At 43.3% G+C, this 19,664-nt stretch overlaps 3 protein-coding genes across 4 annotated transcripts; 1 reads left to right on the top strand and 2 right to left on the bottom strand.

Moving 5' to 3' along the window:
* The first annotated feature begins 857 nt into the window (after nucleotides 1-857).
* Nucleotides 858-4,438, top strand: timd4 (T cell immunoglobulin and mucin domain containing 4). Its single transcript, XM_084028771.1, has 8 exons — nucleotides 858-1,148; nucleotides 1,782-1,963; nucleotides 2,079-2,241; nucleotides 2,434-2,514; nucleotides 2,876-2,961; nucleotides 3,177-3,288; nucleotides 3,378-3,411; nucleotides 3,762-4,438. The coding sequence occupies exons 1-8, from the start codon at nucleotides 1,079-1,081 to the stop codon at nucleotides 3,844-3,846; spliced, it is 813 nt and encodes a 270-aa protein (XP_083884897.1). The 5' UTR covers nucleotides 858-1,078; the 3' UTR covers nucleotides 3,847-4,438.
* A 4,052-nt stretch (nucleotides 4,439-8,490) lies between these two features.
* Nucleotides 8,491-14,075, bottom strand: LOC311026178 (heterogeneous nuclear ribonucleoprotein A/B-like). Of its 2 annotated transcripts, none has more exons than XM_084029559.1 (9): nucleotides 13,955-14,075; nucleotides 12,722-12,996; nucleotides 12,134-12,302; nucleotides 11,742-11,900; nucleotides 11,477-11,608; nucleotides 10,734-10,854; nucleotides 10,309-10,458; nucleotides 9,657-9,749; nucleotides 8,491-9,551 (listed from the first exon to the last, which is right to left on the bottom strand). In XM_084029559.1, exons 2-8 carry the CDS (start codon nucleotides 12,967-12,969, stop codon nucleotides 9,679-9,681), a joined length of 1,050 nt encoding a protein of 349 aa, XP_083885685.1. In that variant the 5' UTR covers nucleotides 12,970-12,996; nucleotides 13,955-14,075; the 3' UTR covers nucleotides 8,491-9,551; nucleotides 9,657-9,678. The 2 variants fall into 2 exon arrangements, with proteins under 2 accessions (XP_083885685.1, XP_083885684.1); XM_084029558.1 differs by having other exon boundaries at nucleotides 9,666-9,749.
* A 1,600-nt stretch (nucleotides 14,076-15,675) lies between these two features.
* btg4 (B-cell translocation gene 4) lies at nucleotides 15,676-18,452 on the bottom strand (the record flags this gene model as incomplete). Its single annotated transcript, XM_084029900.1, has 4 exons — nucleotides 15,676-15,885; nucleotides 16,467-16,734; nucleotides 16,846-16,983; nucleotides 18,280-18,452. 4 exons carry the CDS (start codon nucleotides 18,450-18,452, stop codon nucleotides 15,676-15,678), a joined length of 789 nt encoding a protein of 262 aa, XP_083886026.1.
* Between the last annotated feature and the right edge of the window lie 1,212 nt (nucleotides 18,453-19,664).

Here is a 19,664-nt window from a genome sequence, read left to right as displayed (position 1 = left end):
GTATTTGTACTTTTACAGGGAAGTATTTGTACATTTATTGGAGTATTTTCATTTGCAGTTCAGCTCCCTGTTGGAAAATATGCTAAATATATAGTGAAACATTTTAACATATGGATTTTTTTTTAGATGTCTAAAATACGTCCACAGCAGGACATTTTTTTTTTTTTTTTTTACTTACTTATTATTTTGCTTTTTCCCCCAAATGAAAAGGCTGTCAGTGTGTCAATTTGCAAAGAAGCAGAGACGCAGGGAAGTAAAAACAGAAATATTTGATGTGAATAATGAGTCCTCTGTGTGTCTGCGACGTCTCCACGCAGCAGCATCAGTGTGGCGTTTCAGAGACAAAGTGCTTTTGTGGTTCTGTGTTTCCTTCCATCAAGCTGATCATTCTCTCAAAGGGGTTTTATTTATGTTTTTGCTTTTCCTTCATCAGGAGGCAGAAGCACTTCATTTTAAACATTGAAACACCTACAACTTTACATATGAATATTAGAGTCATTTAATGGTTTCATTTATGGTAGTCAAATGCAAATTAAGAAACATTTGATGGCTACAAAACTAAGATGTTAACGGGTGAGAACCAAGACGTTAACAGACAAAAACAAAGATGTTAACGGGCGACAACCCGAACGTTAACGGACACAAATCAAGATGAGGACCTGACCTTAAAACCAAGATAGCTACAGGCAAAAACAAAGATGTTGGTGGCCAAAAGAACAAGATGTTAACAGAAAGAAAACAAGATGTTAACAGACAAAAACCAAGATGTTAACAGAAAGAAAACAAGATGTTAACAGACAAAAACCAAGATGAAAAACAAGATGCCGATGGCCAAAACTGGACAGTGGAATGGAAATGGAAGTATTTGCTTTTGCAAGAGATGTGAGATATATCAAACAGCCATTTGAGTCTTCGAGACGACGAAGACTCAGTTATTGAAAGATGAGGAATTCATCATTGAGACGTCACACAAACACGCTGTGTGTCTCTGGTCCGTCCCTCAGCGGCGTCACAGAGACACACTGTTGTCGTCTGACTGGACAATGAACACACACACACACACACACACACTCGGAGGATGGCCGTTGTCTCGTTTCGCCGCTGTCGGACGCCTCGGACCTTCATCACCTTCCTCTTCGTCCTGTCAGGTGAGACTAACCTGACATCTGACATCACAACGCAACAGTGTTGGAATGTGACAAAGTACGTTCACTGAAGTACTGGACTTCATTAGACAGTTGAGGTACTTGTACTTTTCTTTTCAAGCTACTTCTACTCCACCACGTCTTCACAGGGAAGTTTTGTACTTTTTACTGCAGGATGTAAAATTATATTACAAATTAGGATTTTGTACAGTTCAAACTATTTTTACTGTTGTATGTTTTTCTGAAAAAAAAACAACAACTACAACAGTAAAATCCTGCTTTTACATTAATACTGAGTCATGATAGAACATATACTACAACAGTCACAGTTAAATACTTTACTGATTATTGATTATACTGGATATTTTTGTATTTTTAGTGTAGTTATAAATATGTAGTTTACATTTTTTGTGCACTTATAAATATGTAGTTTACATTTTCTGTCCACTTATAAATATGTAGTGAATATATATTTTCTGTGTACTTATAAATATGGAGTAAATGTATATTTTCTGTGTACTTATACAGATGTAGTGAATGTATATTTTCTTTGTACTAAAGATGTAGTTAATGTATATTTGCTGTGTACTAATTAAGATGTAGTGAATGGAACCCTCTGTGTGTGCGTCTGTGCAGCAGGTGGACAGTTCTCATCCGTTTCCTGTTTTAAAGTGGCGGAGGGGGGCGTGGCCTCTCTGTCCTGTCAGTACTCTGTGAAGCGATTCGGTCTGAGCCGGGTCTGCTGGGGCCGCGGCTGCGGGACCTTCTGGTGCAACAACATCCTGGTGCAGACCGACGAGCACGGCGTCGTCTCCAAGGTGATTCTCCAGAAGTCTTCTCATGGATTCAGTGTTCGCACCCACATGTTCGCACCCACAAGTTGGCGACTGTTTTCGGTGACCCGCTGTGTCATCAAGGTGATCTCTGCTGCAGGTGGAGGACCGGTACCGGCTGACGGGGGACATCCTGGACGGACAGATGGACCTGGACATCCTGAATGTGAGGCGGACGGACAGCGGGCCGTACTGCTGCAGGGTCGACGTCGACGGGCTCTTCAACGACAAGAAGGTGATCATGAACCTCAGAGTGGTCAAAGGTGAGACGAGACGCGGCCCACTGGGGCTTCGGTCCTCCGTTACATACGTGGAAGGTTATTAGGAAGGCGAGTCGCCGCCATGTTCTAATATTCACGTCCCCTTATCATAAAACCATCATCTACAAAAGGAAAGTACCAACACGTGTAGGCGAGACCTCGACCTCAGCTCTGATCTGCTCTGTTCCTCCTCAGGGGCGTTTGCCAGCTCTCCTCCTCCGACAACCACCTCAGCAGCGACGACCAGCCAAGTCACGGAGCCGTCGGCCTCTACAGGTGAGCCACCGATCCACCTGCTGGTCCGGGGTTGGGGGCCCGAAGTCCACGTCAGTCTGGCTCTGAGCCACTGAGCCCAACAAACGTTGGTTATAGCGACGGCAAAACATGATGTTTTTAATTCTTAATTTTAATTATCACAATGACACACTGTGAATCATTATTATTATCGTGCTTTGCCTTGTCAGGACTCCTTATCTGGAGTTAAATAACCTTTGCACAGTTAAAAAAAAAACACAGTTATAATTGATGTATTTATCAGAAACTGTCCCTCGGTTGGTTAGAAGCTCAGTATAAAATCCAGCTGATCTCTATAAATACTGTTCTACTTCCCCGTGTTTTTCTTTCTGTCTCCATGTAGTAAACTGGAAATCGCTGCTGTCGTCTCAGCTGGACCTTCTGAGGAGGAACTCCACCCTGCTGCGCTCCAACACCGACACCGACACCGTGAGTAACCGCATTGCCCCCCCCCCCCCCCCAAAAAAAACGTCAGGAAAAGTAATGGAATAGTCGACGTAAGAACATGGAACTCAAAATTTGTTTCCCTCTTAATTTTTTTAAAATGTGATAAATAAATGGTGCACACTTGCGTTTGTGTGATTTTTTTGATAGTTGAGGCCATTTTATGGATCATAACGTTTTTTCTCTCTCTCTCATGTTAGGTGGAGGACTCTCTGTCGTCTCTCTCCCTTCAGATCAACGTTCCCGTCCTCTCTCTCTCCCTCAGCCTGTTGTTGATCTTGGTGGCGGTTTTTCTCTTTCTGGCATTCAAACGTACGTTTTCTCTCCTTCACACCACAGACGCAGAATACTCGTAATATTATCAAAATAAAGATTTCTTCAAATCTTATTTCCGTCTCCAGGTGGGATGTACAGGAGAGCCTTGAAGACCGGCTGGTGAGTACAGTAAAGGCCTTTTGATGAATCTTGGATTCTGACGAGCCAAGTATGAAGGATGCATTGTGGGAAATTTGGGGGAGCATGGGAACAGTGACCTGAACGGAGAGGAGATGACAGTTAAAGAATTACAGTGTTGAATCGACGTTTCAGCTGGAAAATTATTAGATTAATGTAGTGGACGAGTATAACGGGCATGAGGTTTAAATAAAGATTTAGTTATGAATTATTGTTAAAAATATCAATGTGATTTTGAACGAGGTTTCCTTCCTGCTGGAACAGAAGCTGGTTTCACTTTGCTCACTACGAAGTTACAGAGAACACTGATGATCTTTTACTTTCTCTTCCAGTTTCTCTTCTGAAGAACCTCCTCACATCATCTACGAGATCCGGATGAGGAGGCCGGTCCAGGAGAACATCTACACTCTGGACTAGAGAACCTCCTTCACAGCTGGACTTAAATAGAGCTAAATTAATCCAACGCAACGCTCCGATCCTGCGTTTGGCTGAGCGGCAGCTGGTTAACAGCACGTTCAGTGTGTGAAATACGGTACGACGACAGAGGTGAAATTAAAAAAACGCTGAAGATGTTCATTTTGAGCCTCCCTGCATTTCACACACTGATTTAATTCTGTGTTGAAATGCTTCTCTGTCAGCTGACTGTGACGCTGCTGCTGTAGTTCGTCTTTTATTAGCGTTTCCTGTGATTATTAACCCGCCTGACGACAAGCTGAATAAAAACCAATCACAACGTCCATCTGTGGTCATGTGACAATGAGAAGAAAACGTACTGCCGAGTTTAGGTGGTTTTAACGATATGTTTTTGCATTTATTTTATAAAACTGGATGTTTTATACATTTACTCAAATGCTGTATCTAAGTACACTGAGGTACTTGTACTTAACTTGAGTATTTCCATTTCTATGATTAACTTTGTACTTCTACTCCACTACATCTCAGTGGTCAATGAGTTACTTGATAACTTAAGTTACTCTGCTGATTCAAATTATTAAAACACAATACAATACCTTTTGTACTTGAGTAAGATTTTGAATGCAGTACTTTTTCTTGTAACAGGGTGTTTCTACACTGTGGTGTTAGTACTTTTACTCAAGTAAAAGATCAGAGTACTTCTTCCTACAACACAAACTGAAAACAGTAAAACCTTCATGAAGGAGAATTTATCATTAAGTATATTCTCATTGGATTAATTGGATTTAGAAATATACAGACATTTTTTTTTTCTATTTATTTCGCCATATATTATTAAATCAGTGCACTATATCACCGAGGATGGGATCTAAAACTGATTTTTTTTTTTTAAAGTCAAATAAACAAAAATGAACACTATTGGATGAAGGGGGGTGTCAATAAAGAGGTACGTGAGCTCATCTGATTGGGCACTTCACACCAAAAAACACTGGCCTATATGTGCATTTCAGAAATAAACATAAACGATGTATAACGTTAGTCCAACCCTGTAAAGGTCTACTGTTACTTCTGCAGTAAAATTGCTCAGAAAAAAAGAATCACAGCCTCCCCGTCGGGGAATTGAACCCCGGTCTCCCGCGTGACAGGCGGGGATACTGACCACTATACTAACGAGGATAGGCATGGCGCTGGTGGTGCAGTACTACCATTTATCCACAACACATGTATCTATGTATGAGATACGGACACCGTTTTGTAGTTTTGCTGGATTACACATTAAACAAATCCAAACGCACTTTTACCTATACTATCTTTGATCTCCAAAAGCACAGACAGACATTTGCCGTGAGAATCAAACGTTATAAAGGGAGCTAAAAATGTGAAGCTGCCAGAAGAAAACATTGATATTAAGTAGAAGGAAGGCAAGAGGACCAGTATCAGCTCCAACAGGCGAGAGGCTTCATTATATTTTATTTTAGAGTTTCATTTATGAAAAAATAAATCACTCACCTGATCTCATGAGGTCGGCTAGTCGAGGCCTTTTTAATCCTCCCCCAAGGGGCATCACTGCAGCATGAACAAGAACATACATGTACAAGTATTACATTCATCGTCCTTCCAGACTTCACTTGCAAACAATCGCAATGTGATAATGAACATAACATTGCAATATGATCACACAGAGAGCAAGGCTTAAACACACTGTCAAGCACAAGCTGCGGTGCCTCACTGAGATGACCAGCAGGTGGCGCTGATGGCATATAGATAAATGAACAGTATGTAAATACAAAACAGCGGATTTAAGGACGGATTGTGGCGAGCGATCGCCGAGCAGTTCGGGATCGGGGACGTACCGCAGCCTGTTCAGGTTCTGGTGGATCGCGCAGATGTGGGATCCCGGATGTGCTGCAAACCTGTCCTGAACTCCACCTGATCGTCTCATTGAAAGACGGAAAAATATTACACCTGTTGGCTGTTTATTTTTTTAAGAAGTGAGACGTCACGGAATATCCCTCCGTGCTGGATGACTCCGTTTATTTTAATTTTGTAATTTTTTGCAACGAATATGCATAAAAAAAATGATCATGGTAATTTCTCTGCGTGAGAAATACTAGGTGGAGCGTTGAACGTTAACTGTGGGCACGTAACGTAGCAACACACCCACTAGCGGGTGACTAAGCAAATTGGGCTAAGCTAGCAGCCCCGGGCTAACGAGAAATGGCCTCCCCTTAAATACGCTGGATAATAAATAACATTACACAGCACATCACAAATACAACATAAACGAACTGTGATATCGTTAACTTGTAGCTACGAGTGAATCACTAGAAGCTAACGGCGCTAGCAGGCTAACACATACTTTGAGCTAATTTAGTGACGCTAGCAGCTACAGGCTGACAATGTTAGCAACGCCTTTTTAATACGTTACAACGTTCATATATCGGTAAACAAAATGTATAGCTATGGTCATTTACATTCACCCACGATTGTGTCTGTTACAAAGATGGCCGTTTGTATCGCGTAAACCTACTGCGTCCTCACCGCTCCCGCTCCGCCGTCTCCGTGTGGCCTTCAAACGCTGCGAACACTGGATGTCAGCCAAGCTGCGGTCACTCCGATCAACACCGGCCAATAGGAACGTGTCTCACACATCAGGTCACGCCCACCTTCAGCAGCAAAGCAAAAACTTTTCCACATTCCATTTCCATTTTTCAATGCCAAATTTACAATTCACAAATAAATAAATAAGGGAATGTGAATGTTATTGAGCCATTGAAATGTGTCTTTCTACAGCTGTATTTCGGCCGTTTTAAATGAACTAAATATTACAAAAAGACACAATAACAGATAACTATCCGTTATCTTAAACAAAGCATCCGTAAGCTGCGTGTAAAATAAGTTGTGTATAAAATAATATTAAGCATAAACCAAGCGTCAGTGAAAGACGAAAACATGTTTCCGCCCGGTCTCGAACCGGGGACCTTTCGCGTGTTAGGCGAACGTGATAACCACTACACTACGGAAACTGCCTGTAAAACGAACTTTCATTAGATTTAGATATAGTCACTCATTATACTATACTTTTGTGGTATATTCCACATAAACAGTTTCCATTCAATCTCTGTGGTAATCTTATCATTACGACTGTCATAAATGTTTGGCCACCAGCGGGATTTGGGGGGCGCCGTTTGTTAAATGTTGCAGTGACTAATAAACGTGTGTAGTGATTAGACGAGATTTAAAAATAGACGTCTACAGAGCCAACGTCTATTTTAGGCATCAGATTGCTCGGTAGGAACGTAAGCTACTAATTAACATAACTTACAACTAAGAACCATCCGTTTAGTTTACTTCTAAAAGATAGCTTGTGATAAGACAAACATCAATCATTGTAAACAGCGCCCCCAAAATCCCACTGGTGGCCAAAAATATATGACATCCGTAGTGATAAGAACTACCGTAGAGAATGGAGCTGTCGTACGGTGAGTCTTAACTCTCTTAACTTTTCCCATTAATTCTCTATGGTAGTTCTCAACACTACCGATGTCATATATTTTGTGCCAGAAGCGGGATTTTGGTGGCGCTGTTTGGACCGTCTAAAACTTAAACTCCACTGTTCTCGCGGAAATGTCAAAGTCTCCGATTTTACACTGCTCCCAATAGACCTCATTCTGCACTCTATACTTTATTGTAAATTGTAAATAAAAACTAAATTCACTGCTGGTAATTTTTTGTACAATATCATGTTTATGCTCCCAATAGACCTCATTCTGCACTGTATACTTTATTGTAAATAAAATTCACTGCTGGTAATTTTTTGTATAATATCATGTTTATATGTATATAACAAGTCTACTCTATTTCTATTCTATTTTTTAAATTTATATTGTTAATTTTTGCTATTATTATTACTATTGTTTTTTGTAACATACTGTCCTTTGGCTGCTGTGGAAAACAAATTTCCCCGTTGAGGGACAATAAAGTAATTCCGATTCTGATTGACACCGATGAAAGGTTTTACGTAGCTCTTTGAAGCCGACAATGGCATATATAATCAAATTAGTGTTTATACGAGAACAGTACATCATATCTACAGATTCTGCACCCTCAGATTTCACGTTTCCGTAGTGTAGTGGTTATCACGTTCGCCTCACACGCGAAAGGTCCCCGGTTCGAAACCGGGCGGAAACACATTTTCTTCTTCACATCGTCCGACGACACAAATACAAAAACTACGCAGTCTAGAATTATGTTACGTTATATTTGTTGACATATGTCACTCGAACGCCGAGTTCCAGGTCAAAAAGCACCGCCAACATCCAGCTTGTGGCCAAAAATATATGACAGGTTGTGCTGAGAACTACCAGAGAATGAATGGTGCTGCAGTAAGCAGTAGCTCGGCGATTTCCCCGGTATCTGTAGTCGTCCCAGGGAACAGAACCACCTTGACCGCGACCCAAAATGTTACACTTTCACAAGAATTGACTTTAAAACCTGACGTAACCCCCAGGGGCTTAAGGTGTGTTTGCCCCCCCGCTCTTGTACACGTCAAAGTCCTGAGGGCCCATTTGCACACGGGGAAAAAAAAAAAGTGACACCGACTACGATAATTAACGGTAACATTAAACATTAGAAATAGACAGAATGTTACAAACGAGAATGTTTATTACTAATAAATTGCCAGAGACACTAGCTGAGAAGACTCCAGTAGCCTGAAGTCTGACCAGAAAAACAAAAAGAAAACTAAGCAGACATTTAACTTCAAAGCAGTTACTTCTAAAAAAAAAAAAAAAAAAGAAACAAAAAAAAGAAAAAAAGTGACACTTGACAAACAAACTAAACCAGCATAGAAACTTAAAACAATTTGCTTGTTTGGTTTTAAAAAAGAAAAAGAAAATGTATGTAGATTTAACAGGAAGAGATGCCACATTTGTGTGGTCAAATATTGTTTACAGCGCCCCCCCCCGCGCCCCCCCCCCCATTTCATCCCACACATCTGGGTGCTTCAGATGTTAAATTCCCTGGTCACCTCAGAAAAACCTCCTGGAAGAAAGTGTGCAGGTAGTAGTTTCAGAATGAAGGAATTTTAACTAGTTTAAATGATGCTGATACACTGAAGAGGGAAGGAAAACACCAAATGTGTCACCTGAGGGGATGTGAAACCATTCTGAGCGACGCTCAACATCCCTTCAACACAGATTATTGGATTATGTGGCTTCAAAAGGACCAAGAGAAATCAATGTTGACAAGTGAATCTGAAATCCTAAACCCATTCAACAACTTCATCTTCCACCCCCAAAACCCAGAAGTATCAGAACCAGGAGAAAAAGAAAAAAGGGGAAAAAGAAAAAAAATACTGAAAACTGTTTTATTTGTCAAAAAAAGCTCCTTTACAGCGCCAAGATTTTTTTAAAGCTGTAAAGCCAGCAAACATGTAAAATACAAGCCTTACAATACATTAGAATCAAAACAGGTACCAAAAAGTACAGTAAAAATTACACTTCCATCGATGTGGAAATGTGGAAGGGGGAAGGAAAAAAAAAAAACACCAAAGGGAAAAGTAAAACCTAAAAATGAAAGGATTAAAAAAAAAAAAAAAAAAAAAAAAAAGGTTACATTTCAGATGTTTTCTGTACAAATGGTCTTCTGTCATAAAAGAGGTGGAGTCACGCCGGTGCGTCCATCCAGCCGTCGGTCTCACGGGAGTCCTAAAGGAAGACACACAGCTGTGTCACAAGCATGGCACACAAAACCTTCAGTGGGCTTATGGGAATACTGTCAGCATGGAGGGGGGGGGGGTAGCCATGGAATACCTTGCGTACCTCCATGTGATCATCAGTATGGCTTGTAGCCGGTCTGGTGTGCCCCCCGTCTTGGTGTTTTCCCATAGCTGCCGTTGCCCTGGTCTGTAAGGGAGTTGAGAGGAGAGACGGGTTAGAAACGCGTGTCGTGGTCACACCAAACTAATTACATGTAAAGTCATAGCATTTCCACTCGACCGTTTCTACAGCCAAAGTTGAGATTGCCCTGCTGACGTTGCTGAATCCCAGAGGTCTACAGTAGCAGCTAGCATTAGTCCAGAGACGAGACCAGACTATGGAGAAACCAGAGACTGTCCGTGGTCCAAACAACAAGGTCTCTGCTGTATTTATGTCTAGATGACCTTATTTGGAGTGTTGACGGAGCAGCTACAATGCTACAATAAGGGGGGGGTTTAGCTCAGGAGGTAGAGCGTTTGGATGGTAACCGCAAGATTGCCAGTTCGATCCCCGGCTCCTCCTAGCCGAGTGCCTGGTGTCCCTGAGCAAGACACCTCACCCCAATTAGCTGTTGTTGACTCCGCCGTGTGAATGTGTTACAATACGTTTACAAAGTGTTTTAAAAGTAATTATCTAGTGGTCTTGCAGACGGACTTAAAGCATGGACATCCCTGAACTGTATGCGATGGTTTGTGCATTAACTTACTGTAATCATATCCGGGACCATATCCATAGTAACCAGAAGAGTAGTCGTAGTTGCCATAGCCGCTGTATCCACTGCCATAGCCATAGCCTTGGTTACCGTAGCCCTGGTTCCAGTAGTTTCCATAGCCCTGGTTCCAGCCCTGGCCTTGACCTGAGACACAGTTTCAGCATTTCATGTTTCTGAGCGTTACGTTCAGGTCACTGTGGACTCCGATGAATAAATAGTCAGTGTCAACATTAACGAGTCAGGCTTCTGTTTTAATGCCAAGTGGTTATTTTTAACCCCGGGTGTCAAATGCTCCCGGAGTCAGGGATCAGCGAACTGATAGAAAATATGTCAAAATGATTCAATTGAATAGTGAAAGTTATTCAGATCTGGAGCCACGCACTCCTGGCTGATCAACCAAGAAAAGCCAACTCCCATACCTCCACGTCCTCTGCCTCCCCTGCCTCCATAACCGCCACCTCCTCCGCCACCGCCACCGCGTCCCCCTCCGTACTGCTGCTGCTGGTACACCTCCTTCGGCTGGGCGATCTTCAGCTCACACTGTGGAGGAGACACCATCACACGTTAAAACCTAATCCAGGAAACAGTCAAAATCTTCAGAACGTAAACGTCTAATCGTGCCAATGTTGTAGGAGGTGGCAGTCGTACTCTACAGAAAAGCCTCGCTGAGACTTTTATTAAATATTCGTTCATCTACAGGAATCATACGCATGAAGTGAAAGTATTTTTAGCATTTATCCAGCCGTCATTGGCTGCTTCTAGTTGACTTTATTTAAAAAATAAGGTTGCCATCTCAAACTGGTGTAAAATAGATCAAATGAATGCCGTTCTGACAAATACACTCATAAGTTCATATGTGGAGTTTCTCTAGTTTAATTTATATCAGAAAGTCATGTTGGACATTGGCGTCAGCTTCCCATGTTTTCAAAGTTATTCCCGTTATTTTAAAAAGACAGATCACAAGATCGAGCTCAGAAGGCAGAGTGGTAGAAAAAGACAATGACGGCGCTGCAAAATTTAACCTTCTAAACTGTGAAAAAATGTAATCGATTGATTGTTAACAATCGACAAGTGGAGACACAGCTGAAGACACCCAGGGGTTAAAGGTCAACAGCGTTCCCAGCGCAGCAAACGCTGGCGGGATAAAAAGGCGTGAGCGTACCCTGCTGCCCTCGATGGTGTGGTATTTCTTCTCCAGACACTTCTTGACGCTGGCTTCATCTTTGTACGTGATGAAGATGAAACCCCTCCTCTTCTTTGATTTGGGGTCGATGGGAAGCTCAATGGTTTCGATCTAGAAGGAGAAGAAGTTCCGGGTGAACACATTTATGCAACTCTGTTTCTTACTGGTTTCCTTCTGGGCAGAGAAAAACCAGTCTGAACCAACCAGTAGTAATAATTTATTCGTCTCCTGTCAAAAAACTGACCTCTCCGAAGGCGCCGAAATATTCCCTGATGGCATCCTCGGTCGCCTCTGGGTTCAAACCTCCAACAAAGATCTTCTTGACCGGCTCCTTCTTCATGGCCATCGCCTTCTTGGGGTCTATCGGACGTCCGTCCAGTCTGTGTTCCTTCTGCTCCAGAACCTGCAGATGCACGATCGTTAGAATAGATGGCACCGAGTGCTAACATGCATCCTCATAGATAATGCTTTAGTGTAGACGACAGAGAACCAAAGCCTCCGGTCGAAGTGTGTTCTTATCGACGACATGCCCGTAGTCGAGTGTCTTAACTGAAAGAGTGAATATTTGATAAGGAGCACCCATAATTACACTTTACCCACTGTATTGAAAAGGCACCGGTACATTTAAAGACTTACTTTTTCCACACTGGCGGCCTCTTTGAAGAGAACGAAGCCGAACCCTCGGGACCGGCCGGTGTTGGAGTCCATCTTGATGGTGCAGTCCGACACCTCGCCAAACTTACTGAAGTAATCCTTCAGGTCTTTTTTACTCGTGTCCCAGCTGAGGCCGCCCACGAACATTTTACTGCAAAAACACAAGACACGGCGGTGAAATTCTTATCCTTTCCACCCATTACGGTCCTCACCGAGACAGAATACAGCTCACACCATTTATTCATAGGTACATAGGGGTCATTTATATACTCTGCACTTAACAAGTCTCTGCACAAGATCACCTGGAAATTCTGACTAGTTTTACCTGTGCACTTATTTGTCCGTCATTAAGCCTCCTGTGGTATTAAGAGTGGGTCATGTTCGCCCACCTCCCAACACTTTTATAATGCTACATGTAATTCCTCGTCCACAGACTGTGTGTTTGTCTCAATGCCTCCACGGAAATGTCACCATAGCACCGGCCGTTCATGTTAACGGACCTCTACAACTACATTTAAATTAAATGAGATCTTGGTCGCAGCCCTGGCCTGAGAGAAACTAGACCCTTACCCAGCATCCTCCTCTCCTTTGCTGGCGTCGATCTTGCCTCCATCTGCGCCGTTGTCTTGGATGTCCTGTATGTCCTGCTCGTCCTGGATGTCCAGGTCTTCTTGTTCTTCTTGGCCGTCCAGGCCGTCCTGGCATTCCTCCTCTCCGGCCATCAGCTCCTGTTCCTGCTCGGCTCCGTTCTGGTCCTCCTCTCCCTCGTTGCCGTTCTGGTCCGACGTCTCCATGAGGAGATTCTCAGCGTCTGCCATTCTGACGGTGGGCTTCTTCAAAAAAGACTGGGACAGGGACAAGACAATTCAGGTCTCGCACTTAAAACAAAAAGGGATTATGAACAAATATATATGCTCCGACTAAGAAGTGCGTTGTGGGAAAATAGGTGAAAGCAAATTAAACTCGTCTTTTGTCTTCTGTGCAATCTGATATTTCCCTCCCAAATGTTCAGTGCCATTGTAACCTTCTATAACACGAGAAGCGTAATATTAATCCAATACAGTGTTTCACGTATTCGAGACTTTATGCGATACAACGTGCAGATTCACGCCGCGGGTGCTAACAGAAAGCTATAGCAGCTTCGACGTGTTTCGGCAGCATTGTTCACCTCTGACGTAAAAAGGTAACGTTAATCTCTTGTTTCTGTGGTCGTAGAACTCATTTTCGGCGTCATCGCCGTGACGTTGCTGCGCGCTACGCGGGAGTTTAGCTGCAGCTAACAGCAACTAACGGCTTTGTTAGCTCACAAAAGGGGAAAGAGTGCAACGGAACGTGAAGCTCCACGCTCGGTTCAAGCGGACCGCGCTTCGCCCGCTGGGCTGCTCGCTCGGGACGGGGAGCAGGCCCGGCTAGCAGCCAGCTTAACAAAAAAACACCGGTAAAAAATATATATAAATAAGAATATCACCGGTAAGCACAACGCCCGGAGCAACGCACCCCCCCGTAACAACGGCAACCATTAAGCACGGCGGCGTTTTAACACAAGAAGCGACGAACAACTCGCTCGATCGGCACAATGAGCGCGTTAACGTATTTAGCAGCTAACGGCTAACGCGCAGCGCTAACTAGCTAGCTTCACTGACAACAAGAAGAAAGATGGCCGATTAAAAAGCGGTGCAACCGCACGAGCCATGAATAGAAAACAAGCGCGCGCGCTCACGGCTGCAAACCGCGAACCCGTCGACTTCGTGTTTTAACATTTCACTCGGAAATCAAAAGCAGGTAGAAACAATCGGTGCTTACTTTCAGGGGTGAAAATACCGGAGACGCCGACTCGCTGCTCAAAATGGACACTCTCCAAATTCGCCGCTAACTCGTGGCAAAATATATACGACCGGATGTGAGGGCGCGCAGGGGGACGTCGCAAAGAGAACGCGTGTGATTGGACGCGTGGCACTCTTGTACTAATGAATGAGTGATGTGATTGGCTGATGGGAGGGACGCGCCTATGACGAACAGGAAGTACAGTAGCCATTTCTTAACCCCCGCCCCCCTCCTCTCAGCGCCGCTGTTGTTTGACATTTAAATACATTTAAATCGATGTGCAAGTTTATGCGGCGTTTTAATGCCATGGCAACGGCGGATCTATTTCCCATGGGCGTGCGGTTGTTTATTCTTTGCTCGCGGAATGAGAGGAAAGACTAAAGGCTGTCGTCTGCGCGGGTCCGTCCGTCTGCGCAGTTTCAGTAACAAAGGTGATATAACAGAGACCCCAGCACGCGCTCACCAGGCCGCATGTTATTGGTCACATTTCAAATATCGCACACATGTATGGAAGCCCGCCGCTGTCAGGCCACACGAGAAACTTCCCAAAACGATGAGAAACTTTCTAAAAATAATTTTGACAAATGTACTTATTTTAAGTCGCTTTGGACAAAAGCGTCTGCTAAATGCAAATGTAGGCTATATTAATGTTTCTCAAAATAATGACGAAATATCTCAAAATAATGACGAAATCTCTCAAATTAAGTATCTAAAAAATAATGACTTGATATATACAAAATAATGACATGTTACTAACTCATTAAGTCATTATTTGAGATACCAAGTCAATATTGTGAGAATGTCTCCCTTTTTTCTGGTAATGGTGGAAATGGGCTTCCATAGACATGCCGTTTGTTTCATAGGGTCATTTTAAATAATTTTAACACCTTGTATTCATTCATGAAATATGAAAAGAACCCATATACATAAATGTATACAGCTTATTGACACGTGTGGAGATGGTTGCTTGTAAACAGTGGTGAGCAGCGACTGCAGGAAGGGTGACGTCACCCAACCTTCCACACCTCAGACACTGTTCAGTGTGTGAATGTTTTATTAATCCGATCACAGAAGTGGAGGATGGAGAGAATGAACTCGGGAGTTGACGAAAAACCATCTTAAACTTCTCCACTGCAAAGTAAAAATACACCTTGCGTTTCAGAACTTTGCACAAACATTTAATATTTTTGCACCATTTTTTCACCCACACACACACGATGCATAAAAACAAACGCAGCTTATTCATTCAGCTACTCTAAAATGACAGATCTACCATGCATCTTTGTGAGAGAAGCCTCAACAAGGTTCTTTTATCTCACATCCAGTTTCACTCAATTAAACTATGAATTGTTCTCTTTTGCATCGTTTATAAATGTGCATGTGCCCGAGCTCCCCGATACTTTAAAAACATGAAACACTTGAACAGCCAGCAGAGCTGAAAACGGACGTGTTTATTTCTTTTCAATTACATGTTCAATGTTACTTTATTCACACTTACATTTATTTTAGTTTAAAAAAAACATTTAGAAGAGAATCATTAAAAAATTGAATATTTCAAAGTTTAAAAAAACATGCTTAAACAGCATTACTTTTAAATCATTGACACTTTAAACCATAATAAACTTTATCCTTGAAAGATGCAGAACCCCCCCCAAACAGAACAACCCGATTCTGGTTCTAGGTTGACGACTTTGCCGGCGCTACCGGGACTTGCTGACCCAGTGGTACTTGTCAATACGAGGCCCACTGAAGGTGAACGTGGCTCGATGGGACTTGAAGGCTTTCTGGCCGGAGAACTGGGCGGGCGGAGCCAAAACTGGGGGAGGATGAGGCGGGAAGGAGTCCGGGGCGAAGGCCTTCCTCTTCTCCCTGAGCCACATCTGGGGGGCGCCGGGAGAAAACTCACTGAACTGAAAATACAAAAAAACACGACTGGAGGTTTAAAAAAAAAATAATAATAATAATAATGTTCATAACATCAGAGATGCTCAGTGGATTTCACCAAGCTGGATTCACTGGATCTAGCAAGACCCACGTGGGATTGGTTCATCACAGCTGGAGGAACTGCAGAACAAAGTAGGCTATTATCTGTGATTTAATATCAATAACCAGATGAAAAGGATGCTGAAATAACGTCATAATGATGGTGATCAGTAAAAAGTGTGAAATCATGCTTTGTAAGGTCTGTCTGCAAGACTACAAGATAACTACTTTAAAACGCTGGTTTTCTGAATGGAGTCTGGTTGATCGGTGCTAGGCTATGCTAACATTGTAGCTGCTCCAGCAACACTCCAAATAAGGTCTTCTAGATGTAAATACAGCAGAGACCTTGTTGTTTGGACCACAGACAGTCTCTGGTTTCTCCACATCATCTGGTCTGGTCTCTGGACTAATGTGAGCTACTATCTAGACCTCTGGGGTCTCGGGCTTCTCCACAACAACATCAGAGGAACAGTCCTAAATATCTTCTGAAGGACGACAACACGTTTACCCGGTAGACACTGTTGGGGTTGCTGACGGTCGGGATGGTTTTGGGCTCCGTGCTGATTGGCTGGACCAAACCCGGGAAGTGAGCCGATAGGCTGCTGCAACCGCTCACGCTGCTGTCTCCGTCATCCTCGTCGTCAGACGAGCTCCCCGATTGGACGTCGAGGCCCGCACGCTCCACCGCCTCGTGGATGCGGCGGGAAAATTCGCCATCTCCACGGCGACCACCGTCCACCACCAAGACGCAGAACGGCGTGCTTTGTTCACCGTATCTGCAGAGAGGACAACATTAAATCCATCAAGCATCGCGGTGCGTCAAAACACCGTTCCACCCTCGGAAACCTCATTCTGGTGGTGCGAGTATTTAGAAGTGGTGTCCTTGCCTGCAGGACACCTCTCCAGGGTCGACCCAGACCGTCAGCTCCTGGGGGAGACCCAGATCCTCGTAGTGTACCGAGCCCCGCTCGCAGGCCTGCTGCAGCACCGGGTCCTGCAGCCGCACTCTGTTCATACGGAGACACCTGGAGGAGCACAAAGAGTTTGGGAAAAACAGAGCCGAGGACTTCTAATGAAATTTAGTTTGTGAAGCTCATGGCAAACATCTGTTGACGTTTTAACGAACTAAAAGTGTCCTAAAAACCCAGAAACTAGTCACTTCCTGTCCCCTCTGCGAGAAGTCGATGCGTTTTTCAGCTGATGCCCGAAATGATTCAAACACAAGTTAAGGAGATTTTAATATTTTCTTCTACGTTATAAAATTGTATATGGAAGGGAATTACGGCCATGTGCGACTTTATTAACTTTAAGCCTTTAACTTTCTTAACTATTAGCCAGCTAACTAGGCCCAGCTAGCCAGCTAACTAGGCCCATGCTAGCCAGCTAACTAGGCCCATGCTAGCCAGCCAACTAGGCCCATGCTAGCCAGCCAACTAGGCCCATGCTAGCCAGCCAACTAGGCCCATGCTAGCCAGCCAACTAGAGTCAGCAAACTGGCCCATGCTAGCCAGCTAACTAGGCCCATGCTAGCCAGCCAACTAGGCCCATGCTAGCCAGCAAACTAGGCCCATGCTAGCCAGCAAACTAGGCCCATGCTAGCCAGCAAATTAGGCCCATGCTAGCCAGCAAACTAGGCCCATGCTAGCCAGCCAACTAGAGTCAGCAAACTGGCCCATGCTAGCCAGCTAACTAGGCCCATGCTAGCCAGCTAGCTAGGCCCATGCTAGCCAGCTAACTAGGCCCATGCTAGCCAGCAAACTAAGCCCATGCTAGCCAGCAAACTAGAGTCAGCAAACTGGCCCAGCTAGCCAGCTAACTAGGCCCAGCTAGCCAATCAACTAGATAGCCAGCTAGACAGCCATTTCCCAAGGTGCATCCACTCTCTACCTGTAGAGCTGTGACATCACTCCATTAACACTTATCGTAACAAATCACCATTTTATTTTCTAGTGACATGAGGTTCATGTCCTGTTCTACTTATGTGGTTTTAAAAGCATCACTAACATTATGAACTACTGTTTAACCGACACCGATTATAAGTTCATGAGAAATGGCGGAACCAAAAAGACAAGTTAAAAAAAAAAGAAAAGAAATATATAGCTTGAGTACTGGAACCTTCCAATACAAATTAGAAGTCAAAGCACGTTTGCTTAATTCATGAAGAAAGGGTGTTTTAACAGATTTTTTTGTAGCGTTACAATTGAAAACTACATTCAGGTCTTCAATTGTTGGATCAAAGAGTCTGGAAACAGAACAAGGATTCAGATTGAGGGAGTTAAAGACACCAGTAGCAGGCCCAAACAAAGGGCCGGCTCACCGACCTGTAGGCCTGACCCTTGGTGGGGGCGTTGGGGTGCCAGTGGTTCTTGTAGCTCTCAAACAGAACGGCAGTGAGGGTGGCGGCGAAGCGCTCCCTGCCGTCGGCGTCCAGACAACCGTATCTCTTCACCAGCCGGGCCATGAAGAAAACGGCGGCGGCAATCTCCTCCTTCATGGCTGCGGACCTGAAAACCCGGCGCCGTGAAATAAAAAAAGAAAAGAAGGAAAAGGGACTAAAAGACGCGAAGGCCGAGTCTACATAAAACCAACGAGACGAACTGGAAGTCAGACGACTCAAGCAAACATATTTGCTGTTTGAGCTCGAGAGAACTCAGCTTTGATTCTTTAGGCTTTTAAAATAACATTAATATAAATACATAAATATATATATATTTATCTACATGAGTCTGTGTGAAGCAGCAGCAGCTTCACATTCATCAGACACTGAGTCACAACCTGCGGAGCTGCTCAGCAGTTTAATAAGTTCAGCTGCCTGACGAGTTTACACACCTGAAGCTGGTTGGCTTGATGAGTGTGTGTGTGTGTGTGTGTGTGAAATTGTTGATTAGTTAGAAAACCAAATAAAAGCACTTTTTAAAGTGCAGAACGTGGAAATATGACAGTTTTATGCGAACCCACCGGTTTCACACCAGGACGGTGAAACAAGAAACTTTATTATTTGATCATTTTGGATGTTTGTGAATTTGTCATAATAATCAACCAATCAAGTTGTATTTATATGACACTTTAATATAAATTCAAAGTGCTGACTCAGCAGAATGCAAAAACAACATCCTCGGAACTGGAACGCTTGAAAACTACATTTGGGGACTTCGTGTTCTGCCGAACTTTACTTTCATGTAAAACAATCATTCTGTAATAATAAACACAAGATTTATTAAAATTCAATCTTCACCGTGGCGAATCCCTCAGAAAAGAAGGCCGATAACCTCAACACAAAGGTATACTTTGTTGTCCATAAAGATCTCTGAAGGCAGGTTGAGCAATTTATTTACTGTTTTAATTTGTTTATTTTGACATCTAACTATGTCTACCAAACACACAAGCTAAGGTCCATTGTTGGTACAGTTTCTGTCATTTTATTCTTATTATCTATTTCATTATTTATTGTTTTGGTCCAGTCAGGGTGGGGGGAGGGTTTGGAGGGGGGGGGGGGGGGTTTAAATGTGTTCAAGTGTTAAAAAAGAAAAATCTTTTGTAACCATACTGTCAATTTATGGATGCTGATCCCTGATTTTTCAATAAAAAGAGTTATAAAAAAAAAAGAAAAAAAAAGAAAAGAAGGCCGCGTTTCTGAGCTGCATTTGAAGGAATCTTTTATGTTGGATGGCTGAGTCTCAGCCCACCGTGATGCATTCAGGTCCTC

Source organism: Eutrigla gurnardus (assembly GCF_963514095.1).
Source record: "Eutrigla gurnardus genome assembly, chromosome: 15".
Classification (NCBI taxonomy): Eukaryota; Metazoa; Chordata; class Actinopteri; order Perciformes; family Triglidae; genus Eutrigla; species Eutrigla gurnardus.
The sequence above is the reverse complement of the archived record's forward strand: the minus strand, read 5'-3'. Positions and strand labels throughout refer to the sequence as shown.

What these genes read in the sequence shown, in the direction of transcription:
- timd4 (XM_084028771.1), top strand. Translation starts at nt 1,079, where the DNA reads ATGGCCGTTGTCTCGTTTCGCCGCTGTCGGACGCCTCGGACCTTCATC. An exon ending in GAACCTCAGAGTGGTCAAAG is followed by an intron (nt 2,242 to 2,433) that starts GTGAGACGAGAC and finishes GTTCCTCCTCAG; the next exon opens with GGGCGTTTGCCAGCTCTCCT. An exon ending in CCAACACCGACACCGACACC is followed by an intron (nt 2,962 to 3,176) that starts GTGAGTAACCGC and finishes CTCTCATGTTAG; the next exon opens with GTGGAGGACTCTCTGTCGTC.
- LOC311026178 (XM_084029559.1), bottom strand. Translation starts at nt 12,969, where the DNA reads ATGGCAGACGCTGAGAATCTCCTCATGGAGACGTCGGACCAGAACGGC. An exon ending in AGGCCGCCAGTGTGGAAAAA is followed by an intron (nt 11,901 to 12,133) that starts GTAAGTCTTTAA and finishes GTGCATCTGCAG; the next exon opens with GTTCTGGAGCAGAAGGAACA. An exon ending in GGGAGGCAGAGGACGTGGAG is followed by an intron (nt 10,459 to 10,733) that starts GTATGGGAGTTG and finishes ACTGTGTCTCAG; the next exon opens with GTCAAGGCCAGGGCTGGAAC.